Raw genomic sequence first — 20,314 nt, forward strand, 5'->3', positions numbered from 1 at the left:
AATGATATAATTATTACTTGATATAGTTACCTCTTGTGTTTGAGAGGCTTCCATTTGACTTTCTTTGGAGGTCATTTCATTGCACTCAGCTTCCCTGGTGCTGCTTGGTACTGTGTGCTGACTGCTGCTTGATGTTTCCTAAAGACAAATAAAAATAATCACATGTTAACAGCTAATAGTAAATTGGATTTTTTTTTTCCTATGAAGGGCTTTCACAAATAAATTCTAATGTAAGTGGTGTAACTAGAACAGTCATTTTACAGCAGAGTACCGTTGTTGTTATGATTGATATTTGTTGCCATAAAAATTGGAACAGGTGTTTTTATAACACAGAAGATGTCAAGTCATTTCTGTTACTGCAGCCAGATTTTGACCAGCAGATATGGAAAGCTGCATGAATATGTACAATGTATAATTAGATTGGAAGGGGATGAAGGTGACTAGGAAGACTGGTTCTGGCTTTATGTGCTGTGCCATCAACTTGTTACCTGTCAGTGGGCTGAGGCTAATGCAACTTTGTAAAAGGAAGTATAATAATATGTCTATATAAGGGATGCTGACTTCCTGCATATGGTTTATACAGCTCTTCCAATGCAAAAATCATGCTGAATTGCAGTTGTGAAAAATGTGAGCTATAGGCTAACCAGAAGACCCTATAAAATATACAGGCTAGCATTGTATCTACAAGTCTTGACAACTGCAGTGTAATAAACAGAGCATATCGTTGAGAGTTTAAAGCGCTGTCCGAGATGTCCGTATAAACTAATTTCTGAGGTTATCTGTTTAGTTCGACTCCAGATTCTGGCAGTGATTTGTTTTCATATTTAAAGCCTGTCACAGAACCTATGTTACATCACGTTACCTGTGTCCATGGAGTACTTTGAGATTTAGTGATTAGAAGAAATAAATCCTAAGGATTGATATTATTAAGATACCAGTTCTGTGCTCTTGCACACTAGCATGCACACAGAGACATCTAGCAAATGATTTCACTCATGTCAAATAACATTTTCTTTTTCCTTTGTGAGAAGGAAGCTTGCCTGTTAGTTTCTACTGATAATAAGCTTTCAAATGAAAGGAGCTTCTGGTCCCTCCAGCAAGAGCTTCCCAAGTGTTCAATGTAACATGAATGTGAATGGAGGCAGCACTGTGTTTCTGAGATTGCTGCTATACATCTAGTGCAACAGAGAGCTGTAAGTAAGGGCTCATAGGTTCTATGGCAGAGAAACAATGTGCATCCCCTTCGCGGGCTTCAGGAATTCTCTTCCACCTCTGTGCTGCCAAATCATCCGTTTCAACTCTAAGATGAATTAAAATCATATGAAGAAAAGGTGGAATAAATTTTCTGATTACTGGCCCAGTAAATGCTGTAGTGCATTACCAGTGTCAAAATTAATCCTATCTACCACAAAGTTTGAACTGTCAAAGTGAGGTGAGGCTTGAGGAGAGCAAGTCAGAGCATGGTTTACGCTCCCAAATTCTGTATGTGTAACAGTGGTGAGAGAGCCACACAACATGAGGAGATGTAGAGCTAACCCCATACCAAGTTGAAAACAGGCAGTTCAAAGAAAATGAAGTGCAAATTTTTCCATCTATGCTCTGTTTAATGACTGCGTGTAGGTGTATGTATAATATGCCTTTTCATTTTATATGGATGTGCTCTTCAATATATTTATGCATATATATGCTTTTTTCATTTAAGATATTCTTTTCTGTTCTAATGTGCATGTTTTAGATATGTAAGTCAAGCTCTCATTACTGGAAAAGCTCATTCATGAGACACAAAATATGTTCATGATAGTCATTATGTGTCCTTTGAATGGTGTGGGGTATTAAAAAGGAATATAATTAGGCTTAATGTAGTCAGGAAGCAAATCTAATCTGAATGTCACTACTGCTTTATTGCTGTAACTTTGGTACTGCTTATGAAGTAGTTGCCATATTGCAAAAGATTATAATCGTTTAATGCGACAGCTATGGCTGTCTGAAATGCAGCTTAAACATTATGGGCCAGATTTTGACAATATAATTACATGGCCTTGCTCTGGGCAGGCAGGGAGGAAGAGGGACTTGGAGGTTCTCATGTTTTGTGTGTCTGTCAAGACGCCTAATTGAAATTCCAGTGACAGAGGGTAAAATGCCGCTTGTTTATTATTCCAAACAAGTGGAGAGCAGGAAGACCTGTGATTTCATCCCTCCTCTGTAATGGCCAACTGTTGGATATAGGATAGGCTATCTTGTAGGAAGGATTAATTTATTCTACCCGATTAGACTCTGTGGCATGTTTTGTAGACCCCATAGATTTTGGAGAATATTTTGTAGAATTATTTGATGGTCTGCATGGGATAAGGTTGCTCTTATCTTATTAAGCAGGGTAAGTCGTGCCTTCAATGCAGGACTGTGGCTAAAGATCATGATCTAGATTTAATACTAGTTAAGCGTTATGCTTGTGGGAACTTGATCCCTTTATTTGTTTCTGTGGAACACACAATTCCTGACGTACTGTGCGTTATTAAATCAAGCAAAGTTATTCAATCAACCAGATCCGGTATTACGGTGTCAGGAGGGAACAGCTCCCCTCCAGCTGTGCAGGGGAGGAGGACAGACAGAGAACTCAAAGTCATTTTTGGTGGCAGGAGTGAAAAGACAGCTATTACGGTTGCTTTTCCCGTGGCCCAAGAATCACCTTTCAATTACTTTTTGTTTATTCTATGCCGTATCATGAGTGAGCTTCAGAAAACACTGTCAGCTGGATGATTGTTGGCATGCTGCTAGGTCATGAATGGTTTCTTATGGTCATTTTATTTTTATTTCAGACTTCCATTGCCTTCCATTCTGTTCCGTTTGTTTCAAGTCACCCTTTATGGGGGCTGCTGGCCTTCCCATGGATATCTGTATGGTACTTAATACAGAGGGCTATAGTGTCCTGATGTGTCTCTGGATAATAAGTCATTCTAACCTAAAACAATAGTATTTAAAAATAAAGATGTAAATGTGAGAATAAGTCTGTGTATGTTTTGTTAAAGGAGTGCATTTTTATGTAGGCATTCAGATTCTGTTACTGAAGAGAACTGTAATTGCTATATGCATTTTATATTTTAGTGGCCCATACATCAATTTTAGTGCCTCTGCACTGCAATAATTTAGATAGAATTCTTATTGCAAAATGTGCCAAGATTTGAATTTTCAGTAACTGTTCTGTGTATTTTAGACCAAGGTTTGCTTTTTTGTGTTGACATTTCTGCAGTTTCCTTCTGTTCTGACAACAGACAAAACATACTTTCCCTTTCAAAAATAAAATTGCTTTGAGGCTCAGAATATGTATGCTATGTTATGTGCATATGTACATAAAACATGTATACAATTATGTATGTATGTATTGTTCAAGGGGATCAGATGGCCCAAAAGCTTGTCCAAGCGCAAGAAAGCCTTTTACTGTCTCACATTTGAAGCAGATTGCTTTTAGTTGAACTGTACATTATGGTCATCATATAAGCTCTGTGGGAAGTTGGCTAATATAATATCATTTATGTATTAGCATATTTAGAACTTACTGTTCTAAATGATTGGTATGTACAAACTTGCAGTTCCCTTTAGGCAGCAGTGGAAGTAAACTGTGAGCCTAAAGCTCCAGTTACAAAATTAGTAACAATAGAATGACTGAGTGATGATTTACGTGGTATGGATCTTCATTTCTTCCTCAAAGCTATGCTTTTTTACCTATTTATGTTCTTATCATAGTATCATCTGTGCATCAGTACTGTGAGAGTCTTGCAGAAATTTCTTATAAGAACTTCACTTATCGGCACTTCATCTCTGTGATTTGTCAGCCTTGCTTGGTTGTATGTATATACTTAGGGTGTTTTGGGCACTATATGGGAGATTTTCATAAAAATGTAAGGTTTTCACCATTCACTAACACTGTCCTATTATTCAGTCTTATACTCTGCAGCTGCTAGAAAATTAGCAATTACTACACTATCAATCTTAGAAAATTTGTCTGGAATGACCCTCAATGAAGGAGGTGTAGCTATACTTGTGTCATTCCTGACACACGATACCATGTGGTTGAGTGAATATCAGATACTTCAAATATATCCCACTCATCCTTCCTATGTAGGAGGTTCAGCTCACTTGCCAGAAACAGCTTGTGTCTGGCACTGGATAGTGAGACTTTGTCTGAGCAGCTAGCTAGCTGAGCTGGTGTAGCAACCACTCCAGGCCGGCATTTGCAGAACAATAACACTGAAGCTCATGACCTTTTCTCAGCTTGGTGGCTGACAATTAAAAGGTGCTTATAATGCCAGTGGCCAAATTAAAGACCAGCTTTCTAAACAAACTCTGGTTGAGTTTGTGAGCACATAGCAAATCTGTGATCAGTTTTAATTGCTGCTAGCCATTCTGGAGAAGAGTTTAATGCATTCTGCTGGTAATATGGCACCTTTCACAAGGAACTGATCTCCCTTACAATGGAGAGAACTATGAGTGATGGCTGCTGCCTAAGAAAAACAGAAAGATAAATAGTTATTATTTGCATATTTGATGCCAATATTTTGAATGAAAAGCCATGCACTCCTTATGCAGTAATTGAATAATATGTAGTAAAATGTTCAGCTATTTTGATTACTGTTTAAAAAATTAATTACTTCCTTATTTAACTTGGACTAATAGTTTGAATTTATCCAGATCTGGAGATCTGTCTTCAAACTACATGATTTCTCTGTTTTGCCCCAGGATTGATTCAGTGACCTTGAATAATCTTTCAACTACCTAAGTGTATAATCCCATTTTCCATGAGAGTGCAGTTACGTTAGATAGAAATGGGATTTTATGGTCTTGCAGTAAGTTATTTAACCTAAATTTAAAGATTGTTCCATACAGTCTGAGTGATTTTATTTCCTGTGAACGTGACTATTTCGGCTGATGATTTGAGAGAGCCTCCTCAACTAGCCACAGAGGACAAGTACATGGATAAGTATGCTTAGAGGTCACATCTTTGTTGAAGAAGTGGAACCATCATAGTGGCTTTGTGGAGAATTAGATGTCACTATTAGACCAAGGAAAATGCATCTTCGTATCACAGAAATGAAATTATTTGGTTTGAGTAAAAGAGAAAAAGTAACATAATTTCTGTACATAGTTCTGCATTTCTTCATCCAGATAAATGGCGGCTAGGTTGCACCATGTCATCGGAAAAGTATGTGCATAACACTTCCTATTAGCAAGGATTATGCTACAGTATGATTATGTCCAACTGTGGGATTTTTCTGCTTAGTTAAAAATGCTTTAATACATCTGCAACAAACTGTGTCTTCTCCCCTACAAACTGGAGTTTTGCTTGTTGTCTCTGCAAATTGTTGATATTGGTATTAATGTGTAAGAAATGAGAGATGACTGGTAGATACGATGATACTTATTTAACATGAAAATGAACCTATGGCAGAATGTTGATGTGTCCTGTTCTACAAAATTGGAGAGCAATATTGCTTAAAAATCTCTCCAAGAAGTGCAGGATGGTGAAGCAATTTACTGTGCTGTTACTGTTTTTCAGAGTGCACAGGACAGATTGTGCAATGTGTTTTATTATAGGGGATTTTACATAGTCCAAAATCATTATCTCCTACAACAATTTTTCATGCTATATGCTAATGAAGTACTAAAATGTAAAGACCTTTTATCTAAAACAACACTTAGCTGCTGCTTTGTTCTACTTTTATGTAGCATCTGGGTTCTTCTGTGCAATTTTTGATCTGTTTAGGGGTTTGATTAGATTTAATTCAATGGAAGCAGGGAACTCCTTTTGAAAGAGAATGGCTTAACATCACGTCAAGTGCAATATATGCAAAATATCACCATGTTACTTGATAATGAATTACAGTCTCATAGACAAGGTTCAGTATAAAATACTGCTATGGTAGTAATCTGCTTTACTCATCTATTTGCTGTAAGTCTAGTATTGCCTATATTGAGTGTCTGTCTGCATAAAAAATATAAATGATTCCTGTAGTATACCTCAAAGAGAAAATTCTATGAGTATGAACATTAGGGAAACGTCTTAGTCATAATGAAAACTCTTCAGTAAAGCAAACAATCATATTTTTTCCTCTAGCTATCTACCAGGGCATACCTCATTTGTTAGTATTAAAAGTGCTATTGTTACCTGTACAGATTTGTGCTGGTGTTGGTGCTGGTGCTGGTACTGAGCAAAGGTCTTTTGTGAAGAGGTCATCTGCACTTTCTCAAATTGTTTCCTCACTGCTGCCAGGCCACCAGGCACAGTACAGAACTTGGTTTTCTCTGAAGTCTAGAGTGATAAAATAAGGCCAGTTATTCCATTTGCACTAAGAATGTATAAATACGTCTTCTAAAATGTCTTCTACGAGCTGACTTTTTTAAAAGTAGTTAATAACAGTATGCTGTAGTGCTTATAAATTTCAAATAGAAAATTTGGAGACAGTTGGTTATGTCTGTAGCCTCTTATAGGCAACTTCCACTGACATAATCTGTAAACCCTACTTGTTTTAACAGTACACATGAATTAACATTAGCATTCAGAATAGATACAGTAATAAGACAGTTATTTTTCAGGTGTTGTTATCAAAATACAAAACATACACATACTGTTAACATTAACTGTTGAATCTCATTGGCCCATTTTAGGACTTTTACTTGTCAACCAAAAATTAGGGCCTGCAAATTATTAAGTTCTTTTGGAATTTTGCAATCTAGAATTTATTTAACACTAGTTGCTAAATTCACTTGTGTGAAATAGATCCTGCTGGTGTAGCTGCATATTCATCTCTGGCTAAACTAGTGTCTGAGGACTCAGCGGTTCAGCCATGTACTTTCAGCCATGTAATACTCTGTCTTTGCAAGAATGACTCAGACAATTATAAATACTGTTTCTGGCAAGTTCATAGGCCACTGCACAGGAGCCATACATTGTGATTTGGAGAACTAAAGGCCAATGTGTATTTGAAAAATGTGCATGTTTGGCCTGAATCTTTAGCACCAAAAGGAGTAGGTCCCATCTACTTGATTGTCAGTATCAATCACTTTCCAGAACAATCCTTCTCTGCTGTTCCCTCTTCTACTTGTCTATCCTGAGTTCTGTTGCATTCAGAGTTGCCACCTGGCCCTCTCTGTATTTTTTCGATAGGTATTGTTGAAAATCACACAGAGAGCTTCAAGCAGGCCTTTGTGAGATGATCTTTCTTTACTAACAGTGCCGAAGGTCACAAGAGTGCCCTCACCCTCAGGCTCTCTGTTCTAGTTCTGTCCCTATGTGTTACCTCTTAGATGGTACTAGAATGAAGCTTTCAGCATTTGAGCTTATTAATCAGTATGCACAAAATAAACCACCCAATAATTAGAAATAGCCTTGTAATGAAGGTTACTAAGTAAACTTAGGTTTAGTGCTTGCACCTGATGAGTAAGAAAGAAGATCATAAAAAACATTTTTTTTTTTCCCTTGTGATGAAGGTGGCACAATTCTATATGTACATGGATATGTGAATGTGAAAAGTAATTATTTTAGTGAATGAACATTTCAGGCACACCTTGCCAGCCATCTGGAGATATTTAGAGGGGGTAAATGCAGTTACTTTAAGAAAATGTATTATTCCCTTTAATGGAACCGGACATACAGTTCCTTTTTCAGGCAACCATCCATTTCAGAAAGAAATTGCAAGGAGTTCGGGAGTGTAAATAAAGTAGTTCCTATGTGCTCAATACAGCTAGGTTGGGTCAGGCTTCACAGGGTTTGTTTCTTTTTGAGAAAGAGTACTAACTTCAGCAATGTTTCCAATTGCAGGAGTAAGGAATTGGAACCTTCTCAGCCAGGTGAACTGCAGGAATCTGATCCAAATACACACAAGCAATTAGGAAATAAGGAAGTCAGCAGGCAGGAATTTGGTGGTTGGAAAACACTTGGACTCCGGTGAGTGTGGCTGGTGCCTGTTTTCACTATGTGGCTTCTGGGCTATCCAAGCACCCAGGAGGTCCCTTCAGCTGCTGCAGACCACTTCTCCCAAGACCAAAGTGCAGGTAAGACTGGGAACCCTTATACAGCTCTTCCTGCATATGGACAAAGATGCTGGCTGGTGAAAGCTGCATTGTAGTCCTTCTTTTGCCAGATACGCTCTCTGATTTGCAGAAATTACTCTGGCCTAGTTTACAGTAAGAAAAAGGTGTTCTTCTCATGTGCTGAAAGTTTAGCGTAAACAAAGCCTGTTGTCATTCTAACACTGTAGCAAGCCAGCATAATGCCTCCATTTCCTGGTACAAGGGTATTGAGCTACAACTTCTAGGCAGCATTTTAAGATATGGTAAAAATACACTTTTTACCCCTTAGTATTTCTGCAGAACTGAGGCAGATTGTCCTGATTTTTCTGGCTGAGATCTGAAGACCAGATGTTCAGATATTCCTGACTGATAATTAAATGTGTGGTGCATGCTCTATTTTAAGAGATTATAAGCTCTGTTAGCCAAATACATTATGTGCTACTTGGTAATAATACTAAACTTTGCTGTAAAATACCTAATCCCTATTGATAGACAGGTAGAGAGATGAATAAAACAAAATTTAAAAAGTTTTTTCTAAATATTTTTTCATGTAATTCCCATTTTAAAATAATTTTATTACAAAACAATACTTTTTCATACACCTTGTCTCATAGAGCTGCTATTGTAAAATGCAGCAATTTCGAATTCTTTAGTTTGAACAGCAAGAGGTCTAAACTTAATGTGCTTTTGAATATGATTTTATTATTTGGTAATATTTTTAGTAATGCAGAAACTGCTGGGTTTTGTCATTATGAGCTGAAAGAATAACTGTGTTGCTAATCTGTCTCAAGCCTACGGTCCTAATAAATGCAGTTCATGCAACAGCGGAATAAAAAGAACAGTCCTTCCAATGAATTAAAGGGAATTGTGAAATGACCAAAGGTATATAGCATGAAAAATCTCATTCAGTAGAGACAGAGGCTGATGCATCAATACGTTTGCTAAGTAGATTTGGTAATTTAGGTTTCAGATTTTGATCCCCATAGTGGTCCATCAGTCAGCTTGTATAACTAAACAATGTAGGATGTGTCACTATGCAAAGCAAACACAGAGCTAAGAAGATAAGGAACCATTGATATCTTACATGAGCAAAGGAGTTGCTACTCTCTATCTCAGACACAGCAGCCTTGTACATAGCCATTCTTTCTTTCAAGGAGACAGTCTCCTGGAAATCCAGCAGTCTGTTATCAGCCCTGGGAGTGCTCTCTTTAGGTAGTCCTCTTGCAGGTTTGCGAGAACCCACTGTAAGTACAAACAGACATATTTTCTAAGAAGGAGACAGGTACCTTCTTTCCAAATCTTGAAAGAAAAGCAGTAGTAGAAAGGAGCAGTATTATCAACTTTTTTATCAACTGTATCTTATTTTCAATTTAGAACTTACTCAGTACAGAAAAATTTAATTCAATGAAGTTTTTGAAACTGGGGGAAATTCCCTGGGGAAATAACAAAAAAAATTTAAAAAAAAAACCCATACAATTTTAACAGCAAGCATACTATATTTTTCTTGATACTGTTACATTTGCTTTATTTTATACTGTAAAAAGTCATTGTAAGTACTACAAATAACCGATTATAATTAGATACATTATGTTCTAATTAGCTTTATACATTATAGTATTCATTTGCTTAACAGAGAGTCAGTTCCAAGTTGATTGTAGATTTCAGTTGTTTGCTGATATTGCATTACAGTATGTTTTAGTTGGTTTAGTACTACTAAAATCTTATTGAAAATTATCTAAACTACTAACTAAATTTTAACCTTATTTCAAGGTGTGAAGGTTATAGGCATATCTATAAGCATCTGCAGTTCAGCCACAGTGTGAATAGTAGTTCAGAGTACCCCTGAAAGAGCAGCACTGAGTTACTAGCACTAGGAGTTTTTTTGTTGCTGCTTTCTACATTCACATGACTGTATTAGAGGAATTCCATATACCCAGAGAAATGCCTTAAATTTAGTGTAAAGATATTTTTCTTTCTTGTCTCAGACAAAGGGAAAAAAAGTATGTTCTGAGCATCTCTCTTGTCTATGATGAGAGGCAAAAGAGGTTTCATATAATCCTACAGGCTGGAGATTCCTCTTGTCCTGCCAAGGTTTTTCTACAGTGCATGGAAAATTGGGTTGAATGACACTGGGTTTCAGTAACCAGGACACTCCCTTCCTTTTTGGGAGGGGAGAGAATTTTAAGATTTCAAGAAGATATATTTTTAGTAAGGCCACCAGAATCTAATTTTTTAATCCTTGTTGCACCCTGATCTTCCCTAAATCCATCTATATTTCTCCTTGTCCTTGCATAATAGGACAGAGTAAATCTGTTGCAACCTGCATTGCTTTTTTTTTAAACAATTGTATTTTCTGAAATTACAGAAACAGGCTGTAGCTGAACCAAATTATCTCAAAAAAACCCACAAAAACCCACCCTCCCCTCCCCCCCAGCATGATATATCTTGGTATTTCTCAAAGTTGAGGGAATTACTGACTATTGAGGAAATTACTGACTGAAAAAGGAGAGAAGGGAGCAGGAAGAAACAATGTAGACATGTCCTCCTATTCTATGTATTTAATTCAAGCCAGTAGGTACCCAAACTAAAACCTTAAAATCCATTTCCAAACAGGAAAGAAAAGTCAAAGAGGAAGCTTCAGATGTATGCTTTCTGCTAGCCATTGGCAGTTTACTTATATTCTTATATATTCTGGCACTGCTGACACCCTGTCTTCCTCATTCTGAGTGTGCTTTGTCACTTTGTTGCAGCACGGGACTGGGGTTTCTTTTTGAAATAATGTTTACTGTGTACAATTCATTTATGCTTTTTTCATCTTGCTGCTGATTTGCAGACTTATTAAATTAAGCAAATCAACTCACTTGCCATAATTTTGCTAAGAAATGAGCAACTTCTCTTTGTACATTGTGGGCTATCTCATAATGTGCGTATAAAACACCAAGGACATACTAGAGTGCACTTACTTTTTCTACCATTCATTGCAAACCAACACCATTTACAGAACTGGCATTCTCTTTAGAAAGAAAAAAATAATCAAAATCCTCTCCTAGGAATTTTTTTTGTTGATTTTTAAGACAAATTTCTTGGTCTCCTGAAATACACCACCCAGTGGAGACTAGCTCCACTGAATCCCTTCCTGGAGCAAGTAGAGGGGCACAACTGATTCTGGTTTATCCCCACATGTATAGGGTGGAACTTGGTGATTGTTTTTAGGGCCTGAGGCATGGATAGCATTTGCCAGAGTCAACGCTCTGTTCTGGAAGCCTAACTGTAATACATATTGTTATAGATATATGCATTACAAAAACATGTGCTCGGTCAATCACATTTCTTTTTACCTAAGTTGGTTCACTTTTGATTATTGTATTGTTTTACTAAGGCAGTGGTTGAGAACACAAAAGATAAAAAAATTCCCCATTTTCTTGAAGTACCCACTCTTTCTCTTCAACATTATGAAATGCAGGAACAAAAGAGACTTTCCAAAAAGATACCTGTTCACCTGTTACAGAACATAGTGCCAGGGAAGGGGTATCCCACCAAACAGGGAAGAATTCCAAGGCACATCTGGCCTTTCTGCATGTTAACTGTAAAAGTGTTTAACTGGCATAAGGTCCACATATAGCAAGCAAATATAACAAGCAACTCTAATCTTCAGTAAAAATCAGACACAGATGCAGACATGCATGGAAGAGTGGTTTCAGTGTAAACATACTGAGTTTCTTAGTATTTTTACCTGACCCTACTCATAACTTACATGAGGATAATTTTCTTTTTTATTACACTTATCCCATGCAGTACATTTGCATATTGCACATAATCATGACAGACAAAATAATTGCTACAGTTCAAGAAAGAATAATAGCAACAGTAAGAATCAGTGAAAGTCAGCTGGAAGGAAAAAAAAAAGGTTTTCGGAGAAAGTAGAAATCAGAAGAGAGAAAATTGCTGTTCTTCAAGTAAGAAGTCTGTACATTAAACCAAATCTAACCAAAACAAGGGAAAGGTTGAAAGTATGCTTCAGCAACACAGAGTGATAGTCCACCATAGCCAAACAGTGTCAGTTCATATTTAAAGGCAGATTGAATTATGTAACAGACTACTACCAGCATGATATTTATAAGCCATTGCTTTAATTTTCAAGAACGTTTAGGAGTTTAAAAACTTTCTGGGTATTGTTCTGATTCAACAAGGGATTCTTGGATTCTACCTAATCATAAGCATGTTCATTAAACGCAATGGGAATACTCATGTGCTTAAAGTTAGACATGTGATTAAATTCCTTGCTGATTTGGGGCCAATGAATTTAATGGACTGTTTTAAAAAACATTTTAATAGATACATATTATTAGCCACCTGGGGAGTGAAGGTAATAGAAACTATTCTCTTGTTAGCTTTAAAACAGGCAATGCCCTCTCTTTAGAAGCTAGTTGTTTTATAACATAATGTGAAACTCTTTGTGGTGGTATGAGAGATTATATGATCTAAGCTTTTGCTCATTCATTTTGCTCATTTTGCTCTAAGCTTTTGCTCATTCAAGAGAACTTAAAGGTGTAATATCTTCTGATCTTATTTATCTTTCAGAGATAAATGTGGGCTTGTGATGCAATAATTTGTAAGATGAGCCTTATGTTTACCAAGGTGAGGTATGCCAACAAAAAGCTGTTTGCCTTTGTCATATGGGACTCATACAATGTTATCTATTTCAGAGAATTTAATTCTTTTATTAATGATAAGTTCCATCAATTCTATAAAGGAAACGGAGCTTGACAAATCTTCCATGCATAATAGGACTGGAGAATTCTGGCTTTCTGCCATTTTTTCCAAAGATATGACTATATTAGCTATCCCTTATGGGCTTCTCCATGTTTTCATGGTAGGTTGAACAGCAGTATAAGCATTGCCTTCATTGTTTTTCAGTGGAGACAATAGAAGTTGTTGGTACTCAGTCATAGAGCTTGCTGTAAATGTTGCTTGATACCTCTTCTAGGGAAAGAAGATTTTGGCATAACTGAAATATTTAGCAAAAAAGTTCCATAGCACTTTCGTGGTTTGAGGGTATCGCTCTTGCTGAAAAAATGAAGTAAATTGACATATATTGTCATTGGTTATAGAAAACTCAAAACTCATAGTGATGGGAGAAATAATCTATAGATCAGCATTATCTTACATTTTTCAGGATCTGAATATTTATTCAAGTGCAGAGTTGCAGATTTCAGTGCCTAACTTCAGCTATTAGAAGTTTAAGAGTTTTCACCAGTGCTTTCAAACACTCAAATGAGTCTATAGGGAATTTACTTCTCATAAGACTGTCTGAATGCAAAATGGGGTATTATGGCTCTCACAGGAGCATAGAAAAACATTATCCCCTATGGGTCTGTCACATTTTTAGAAAAAAGCTTCATTTTTAAGAGCCATGAATTGTTGACTGTGCATTTTTACATAGTTCATATTCTTTGTTATTCCTGGTGGACCAAAAAATGCTTCTGAAACATACTGTGCCCAATTTAGACTCAGAGGCAAAGTGGGTACGGAATGGAGGATTCTGTTCTCTTGTTAGAGAGGAAAAAGAAAGGCTTTGAACTAGGAGAGTCTAAAAGAAGAAGGAAAAAACATATACAAATATTGGGAGTGCATGCTCAAAAATGTTTTACTGATAGGGGTGCACCATCAAAAAGGTTTGGAGACCACTGCCTTAGAGTAAAGCGAGACATCAGATCAACGTGGTAATGCTAACCTTCGGAGCTGTTGCTGTGGCCATTTTTTGATGACATCTTTTCAAAGATTGCTCTCCCTCTTTTCACACTAGACTCCTTCAGAGAAATGACAGAATGTCTCCCAGGCTGACTCTTCGACGTTGATGAAAGTGAACTTCTCTCACTTTCTGTTTCCTGTTAGAAGACATCAAGAGGATGTGTGTTAAAAGCTATTGGTAGGAAACAGATGTGGGTTTTGGGGGGCAGGAGAGCATATGAAGAGGCAGCAGATTAGAAGGGGGTGCTTGAGTATTGTAAACCCCTTTTTTCAGAAAAAATGCCAATCATCAGTTATCTTGTTGCATCAGTCTCTCCCCCCTGCCCCTCCCCCAAAAGAGCACTGCTGCTACTGCTTACATGGAATTGAACTTGAAAGGTAATCTTGAATAGAGTAGATGATTTTAGCAGATAGGTCAGGAGGTGCAATCAACACGCTGGAAAACTTAAACAAGGCTAGATTTAAAGGTGGTATAGGGGATCTTAAACAATACTGTGGGGTTTGTTGCCTTTTATTTATCAGGTTTACAGGAGATAATTGGTTTAAAACTGATTTGAATTATTCTCTAATTGTTTTTACTGTTAGCAGCATATTTTCCTTGGCTATTATGAAAAGTATTTTTGGAGGGTAATTGCAAGAGAAAGATTTCTGGAGTGAAGAAAGTAGCTGTCTTTCTGCTCCGTGACACTTCCTTGTACCCTTCCTCACTAGTCTGTCAGATACTTTCAGGTTGTACATCCCACTCAGAAATGACACGGTGGCACAGTGCCAGTACGATAAACTCTGTGACCAGGCTGGGTTACAATGCAGGCATGACAGTGCAGGTGGGCAGCTGCAGCACAGGTAGGATAGAGAGCTTGGCCACGACATAGGTATGCTGAGAGGAATGAGATACTTATGTGCCAAGGGTATCAGGAGACAGCAGGTGGCTGAAATGAATAGGGTGTTTTGTGTGGGAAGGGCTATGGCTTCAAACTGCCATTCATTTTGTACCCTTTTTCAGGGTTAGTGATCAGTTACAATTACAACCCAGTATTAATTATGACATTTTGGTTTAAAACAGCTGAAGAGCTGACCATTATGTCTGAAATCTGGTACGGACAATCTGTGATGCAGATATGGCTATGCAGAAGAGAAATGAAGGATGGGGGAGAGAGAGGAGAAATAAAAAAAATGCAGCTGTGCATGCTGTTAGATCAGCCTGAACATGTCTGTCTCCTACTTCTCCAGTTCTGCAACCAGCCAGTACCCAGCATAAATGAGAACAGCCTCAGGATCATATTGCCACAGCATTGTGTGTGCTTTCAGCAGTCAACACCAGAGAATCACTTTAATGATGTTCTAACTTCTACAGTATTAGAACAAAATGGGAAACTCAAAATACACTGTGTTTTCAACTACCATTGGCATCTTTGAGAACAAAATCATCTAGGCTTTTTTTATATTCCTACTACATTTTTCTGTAGTGACCAGTAACAGCTAAACCACTTCAGAATTTACAGTTTCTTATTCTTATTCTTGCAAGCTAGGGACCAGTATAAATGTGATTTGCATTTTTCTTAACTCTATTAATTTTATTAACTTGTAGCATATTTCTATAATGTTTTTTCAGATTTTCATCTCTAGAGTAGCAATTCCATTACTTATAAAATTCATATAAGTTAGTATTTCGGACATTTATTTTAATAGGATTTTTTTTTTTAAATTAATGTATTTTTTGACCAATTTTAATATCAATTACAGGAATATTGGCCCTACTTAAGAGATTTTCATTATTTTATGGACACATTTCTGAGATGTTGGCCACTATGGCAGAAGGTATTTTCATTCAGCTTATTTTCTTGTGTTTAGAAAAGCATATGTGTCAAATAAAACTGGAAGTCTGGGGTAATACTTACAAATTGCTTAGACATAAAATATTACCATTTGTCTTTACCGTTCGATTTTTCCACCTGCAAACTTGTCTAAATCTTAGGTTTTGTAGTAAGCATTATTCACATTTTTCAAGACTGTAGTGGGTTTTTTATTCGGTATTTTTGTAATTTGGAGATTTCAGTAAACAATGTCAATTACCAATTCTAGGAATACTCTTTTCAGTTTTATGCCATGATATTAATTTGTCATCCTAGTCCCATGAAGCATTTTGTTATAGGTGACTGAATGCAATTTACTGTAGCTTCATATTAAGTAGTTTGAGACCGGTGTTTATTGTTCCAAATCTCTTTGTTAATTTGTCTTGTGATTTCTATGTACTGCTGCCTGTAATAATGTAGCGAAAAAAGAATAACTATATTTTCCTCTATAATTACACAGACATTTTGGGGCCCCGCTAAAATATTTATCCATAAAATACACTTACACTGTAGTGGATCTATAATTTTAAATACATTAATTCTCTTTTAGTTGTTTCTAATTAAGTTCTCCTTATTTTTGTAGCTAGTTTTAGCTTTTACTACAGTGTTCCGCAGTAATCCATATTCTTTAAATCCCCGATATGGTGAATCCCTGTATAGGTGAATGGTCCATTTAAAGGTCTCTGTGAGGATGGTGCTGTTCTGATATACAGTGATGGTGGTCTGGGGCAGCAGAACTGCATGCTTAGCACCATGCAGAACTTTTTGCTCTAAGCAAACCAATTCTATGACCATGTGCATTCTCTTCTGTTCTTCCCTTTCACTATCGCAGTGCCCCCCACATGACAGTCTCCAGCTGCCCTAGCCCCATTTTGCAAACGGCATCTCTGTCTTAGTGGGGCATCTGAAGGGTGATTTGCTTGCACTATTGATCCAGCTGAAGTGCTAGAGCTCAGATTTATTCTCCGAAAATGGTATTTCCTACTGTTAAAAAGTTATTGGAAGGTGTTACAATTACCGTAAACTCCTTTTAATTGGTATAAATTTAATTTGCATACTGTTTTATTGGGGTATCTACCCAGATAACCTAATGACAATGAATGGCAAAGACATCTGCTTAATAAGGACAGAATTAACATAAATGCCACTTATCAAAAAAGCACAGAAGTAGTGCCAAGAGGTGCTTAATTAAAGGCTAATATATGCAAATCTTGCAAAAGTTGCCAAATGAAAACTAAAAGAAGAAGAATTTTTTTTCTTTCTGATTAATGCAGCGTTCAATTCATGTCAAGCTTTTGTAACTATATGTGTGTTCTTGGTGGGAGCAGGTATTCAATTGCGACATAGACTGTTGTGTGGAGCACCCTGTTTAACAGCATTTATTCCATTTTTTGTTGGACATAATTTGTTGAAATCTGTCTATATTTAAGTAACTTTCTATCATGTAATTACTTCAGTTTTACGTACTGGTTCTGATATTATATTCTATTTTTGAATGGGCTTCTCAGAAAAAGGTGACACAAGAAGCTATTTTTATGTTCTGATCTCATACTCTAGACATGATGAAAAGAATAAAACACTGGAGTGCCAAATTTCAAGGAATATGCAGTCATTACATTTAGAAATACCAACGATAAAGATTCCAATTTCAGTGGCTTACTGAGTGACTATGCTTCATTTAGATAGTGGATTTTCCACTTGCTATCCAGTCCTGCACTAATCTAAAAGTCGGTAAGCCAGATCACATAAAGTTTTAAATAGAGGAAAACTATTTACCAAATTACTACCACCTTTTCTGCATACATTGAACTACCTTGGATTGGAAGAGGAATTTGCAGTCAGTGTATTAAACAGATTGCCAAAAGCTACTATTAATGTTCAAAGTATTTAATCTTTTTTTAAAAGATATTTCTAAGTGTATTAAAAAAATGCACTCATCCCCATCCCATCATGTCTTACCTACTTTTGTTACATGTGCTACCTAAAGGAAAACTAGCTATCACCTAACTTTCATTTTATTTATGGTCTCCACTGAAAGAATGCATGTGTAAGAAATGACAAAGAGGAGCAGAAGGAATAGGCCCAAAGAGAAAGGGTAAAAGCATAGGTTGAAAGGAAAATAATAAATCCATAAATGGATGATGAGGTAGGAAATGAGTGGAGCAGTAGGATAAGTGTTTAGAAATCAAATCTGTTGCTTTAAAAATAGTTACATAAAATCTTGATCCATCAATGCACTTTATTGTGATTGTAACTTTAAATACTTGAGGGTTGCAATTAAAATAATTTTTCTCAATAGCAATTCAAGTTATACTTAATGTCTAAGCGCTTTGCTGAACTCCTAACGTTTACTATTGCTTACAAAAAGCTGGCATCTCAAATTCCAATTCAAAACAAGAGAGTGCTTTGCTGGAGAGTACACAGGAATGATTTGAGGTTAATTCTAGTGCTGAACGAGCTGATAATATCTTCTGTGAATCACTCAATCTCAGTGAAATATAAAAAAATAAAAGATAAAGCACCATAGTCCTGGCCTGCCTGGAAAAAGCCTTTGGAAATGCCAGCATGAGAGAAGTCTGTTTCTGATATATTTCTCATTTGTAATTAAAACTATGATGGAAATCCATTCTGGTGCAATTTAGAAGCAGGGAGTGCATGGAATCATGTCTACCATCTGCTGGAACGCTGATGGCATTATTAAGATTGATGACAAACCCCCTAAAGTAACTATTACAGAGGAGTGCTAATAACACCTGCTGCATAAACTCTATGAAGCCAGTAAGTAAACTGTTGAGACAAAGCCACGATTCTTGGTTGATTCTCTGCAATGCACCACTTCACTAAGACAGAATTTCTCAAGAGGCTTTAAAAAAACCCCTATGGCTGCCTGGAACCTGCTCATTCATTTTATCCCCAGACCAGCTCCAGAGATGCTTATCCTTTTCAGCTGTTACAGACAGTTTTAAAATGAGACAGTATTTTCATTTGGAGGAAGGGTATAAAATAACTCTGCTGTATACACGGAACAGAGGCCCTGAAAAGAGCTTGTTGTCAACCTGAGGAAAAAGAAGATCTATCTGCAGAATTGCCATCTCAGAATGGGGCTCCAACACTAAGAAAAAACACTGAGGGACTAAATTCTACCTTGAAATGCCTATAGATTTCACTCTTAATTACCAAAACTGCCACTGATTTGCCATTTATCACCATGGCAAAATTGATACAGGGTCCCTGGTCTTACTACTTAAAAAGCAATGGCCTAATTCTCTGAGCTAAAAAGGGGAATTCTTTTAATTGTTAACAGCGTTTGGCATACATTAAATTATTGAGCTGTTCAGACTCTGTCCCATGGAAGGAATATCAGTTATATGCAGCTCATTGCATAATGTTGATTTGAAATGTTATAGCAGTTTTCACAGTATGATAATGAATATTTGTGCTAAATCAGCAACTGGACAATGGATTAAATAGACAGCTATAGGACATACAGTAGCTACAGAAACTTCCCTTCCTACACCAATACAGTGCAATGGTCCATCTCCACTGGTGACTTTGGAGGACAAAATAGTTGTGTGTCTTAGAAGCACATAAGGAAACTGAGGCCATGGTTGTGTAATTTGACAGGGACCAAAGATGTTTTAATGAGCTTTTTTCAGGCATGTGACACTGCAGTGATTGACATCATTTAACGTAGGCCAGCTACAATATCTGTAAAAAACTAAATCAAGATAAAATTTATGAAAACTGCAAAATAAAAAACTTGGTAGAAGTAGATCTTACTACAGCTTTTTAAAGAAAATTGAAATAAAATCACATACAAATCAAACAGAATTTATACTAAGTTGGTACTGTAAGTCTATATAAATCACTGGCAATACGTTACCAACAAAACATACAGAATAAGAAGTCCAAATCTGAGACAGCTGTGTTTAAGATGAAATATATTAGAAAGAACAGCAACAAAAGACTGGAGAGGGTACAGGCAGCATAGCTTTGTAACCCGCTTTGTAACCTTTGTAACAGGTTACAGTTTTCAGGCTTGTTCAAGTCAAGGAAACTGTTTTCTAAACCAGTGTGATTAGTAACCAAAAATAATGTCAGAGTTGTTTTTCCAAAATCATGACCTGTGGCAGCATAAAATGCTATCTCACCACATAGGAGGCACAAATTAAGATTTGAAACCTAGCAAAAATTGAACAAGGTAGCTTTCCTCTTCTATCTCCTCTTGCTTTTTTCACTTTTTTATTTATATACTTATACCAAACATTTCAATCAAACATGATAACTTGTCCTTTCTATTTATATAATAATTCCAAAGTAATTGGAAAAAAGTTTTACCACAACATTAAAAAAAACCAAACAAACAACCCAACACTTTTGTAAATAATCCTTCTCCGGTAAAACAATAAAGTTTTATTTAAAGCTTCCACAGTAAACTTAGTACCCTCTTTGCATTGCAATTGTTAAAGGAACACTGCTGTATACTAAATTCCCGTGTCAGCTCTAAGTTTATACTTTGGTTCTTCATTATCTTTTTCTTCTCTTGCAATGCATATTTAGGGGTGTAGTTTTATAACTCTCAGTGTTTTCACCCTTACAGTGGAAATTTAAGAACCATTATTTTATCAGTGCTACTGTTAATTGCA

At 36.6% G+C, this 20,314-nt stretch overlaps 1 protein-coding gene across 1 annotated transcript in view; it reads right to left on the minus strand.

The window, feature by feature from the left end:
* Positions 1–20,314, minus strand: part of XIRP2 (xin actin binding repeat containing 2) — a 41,111-nt gene that overhangs the window by 10,087 nt on the left and 10,710 nt on the right. The window contains exons 2-5 of the mRNA XM_009462079.2: positions 13,799–13,952; positions 9,149–9,306; positions 6,161–6,304; positions 31–138 (exon numbers count right to left, since the gene is read on the minus strand). Coding sequence (XP_009460354.2) covers positions 31–138; positions 6,161–6,304; positions 9,149–9,306; positions 13,799–13,952 — 564 coding nt within the window. The remainder of the gene's footprint in view (positions 1–30; positions 139–6,160; positions 6,305–9,148; positions 9,307–13,798; positions 13,953–20,314) is intronic.

The sequence above is a fragment of the Nipponia nippon genome, unplaced genomic scaffold (genome assembly GCF_047370975.1).
Source record: "Nipponia nippon isolate SJK-2023a ecotype South Korea unplaced genomic scaffold, ASM4737097v1 scaffold_5, whole genome shotgun sequence".
Taxonomy (NCBI): Eukaryota; Metazoa; Chordata; class Aves; order Pelecaniformes; family Threskiornithidae; genus Nipponia; species Nipponia nippon.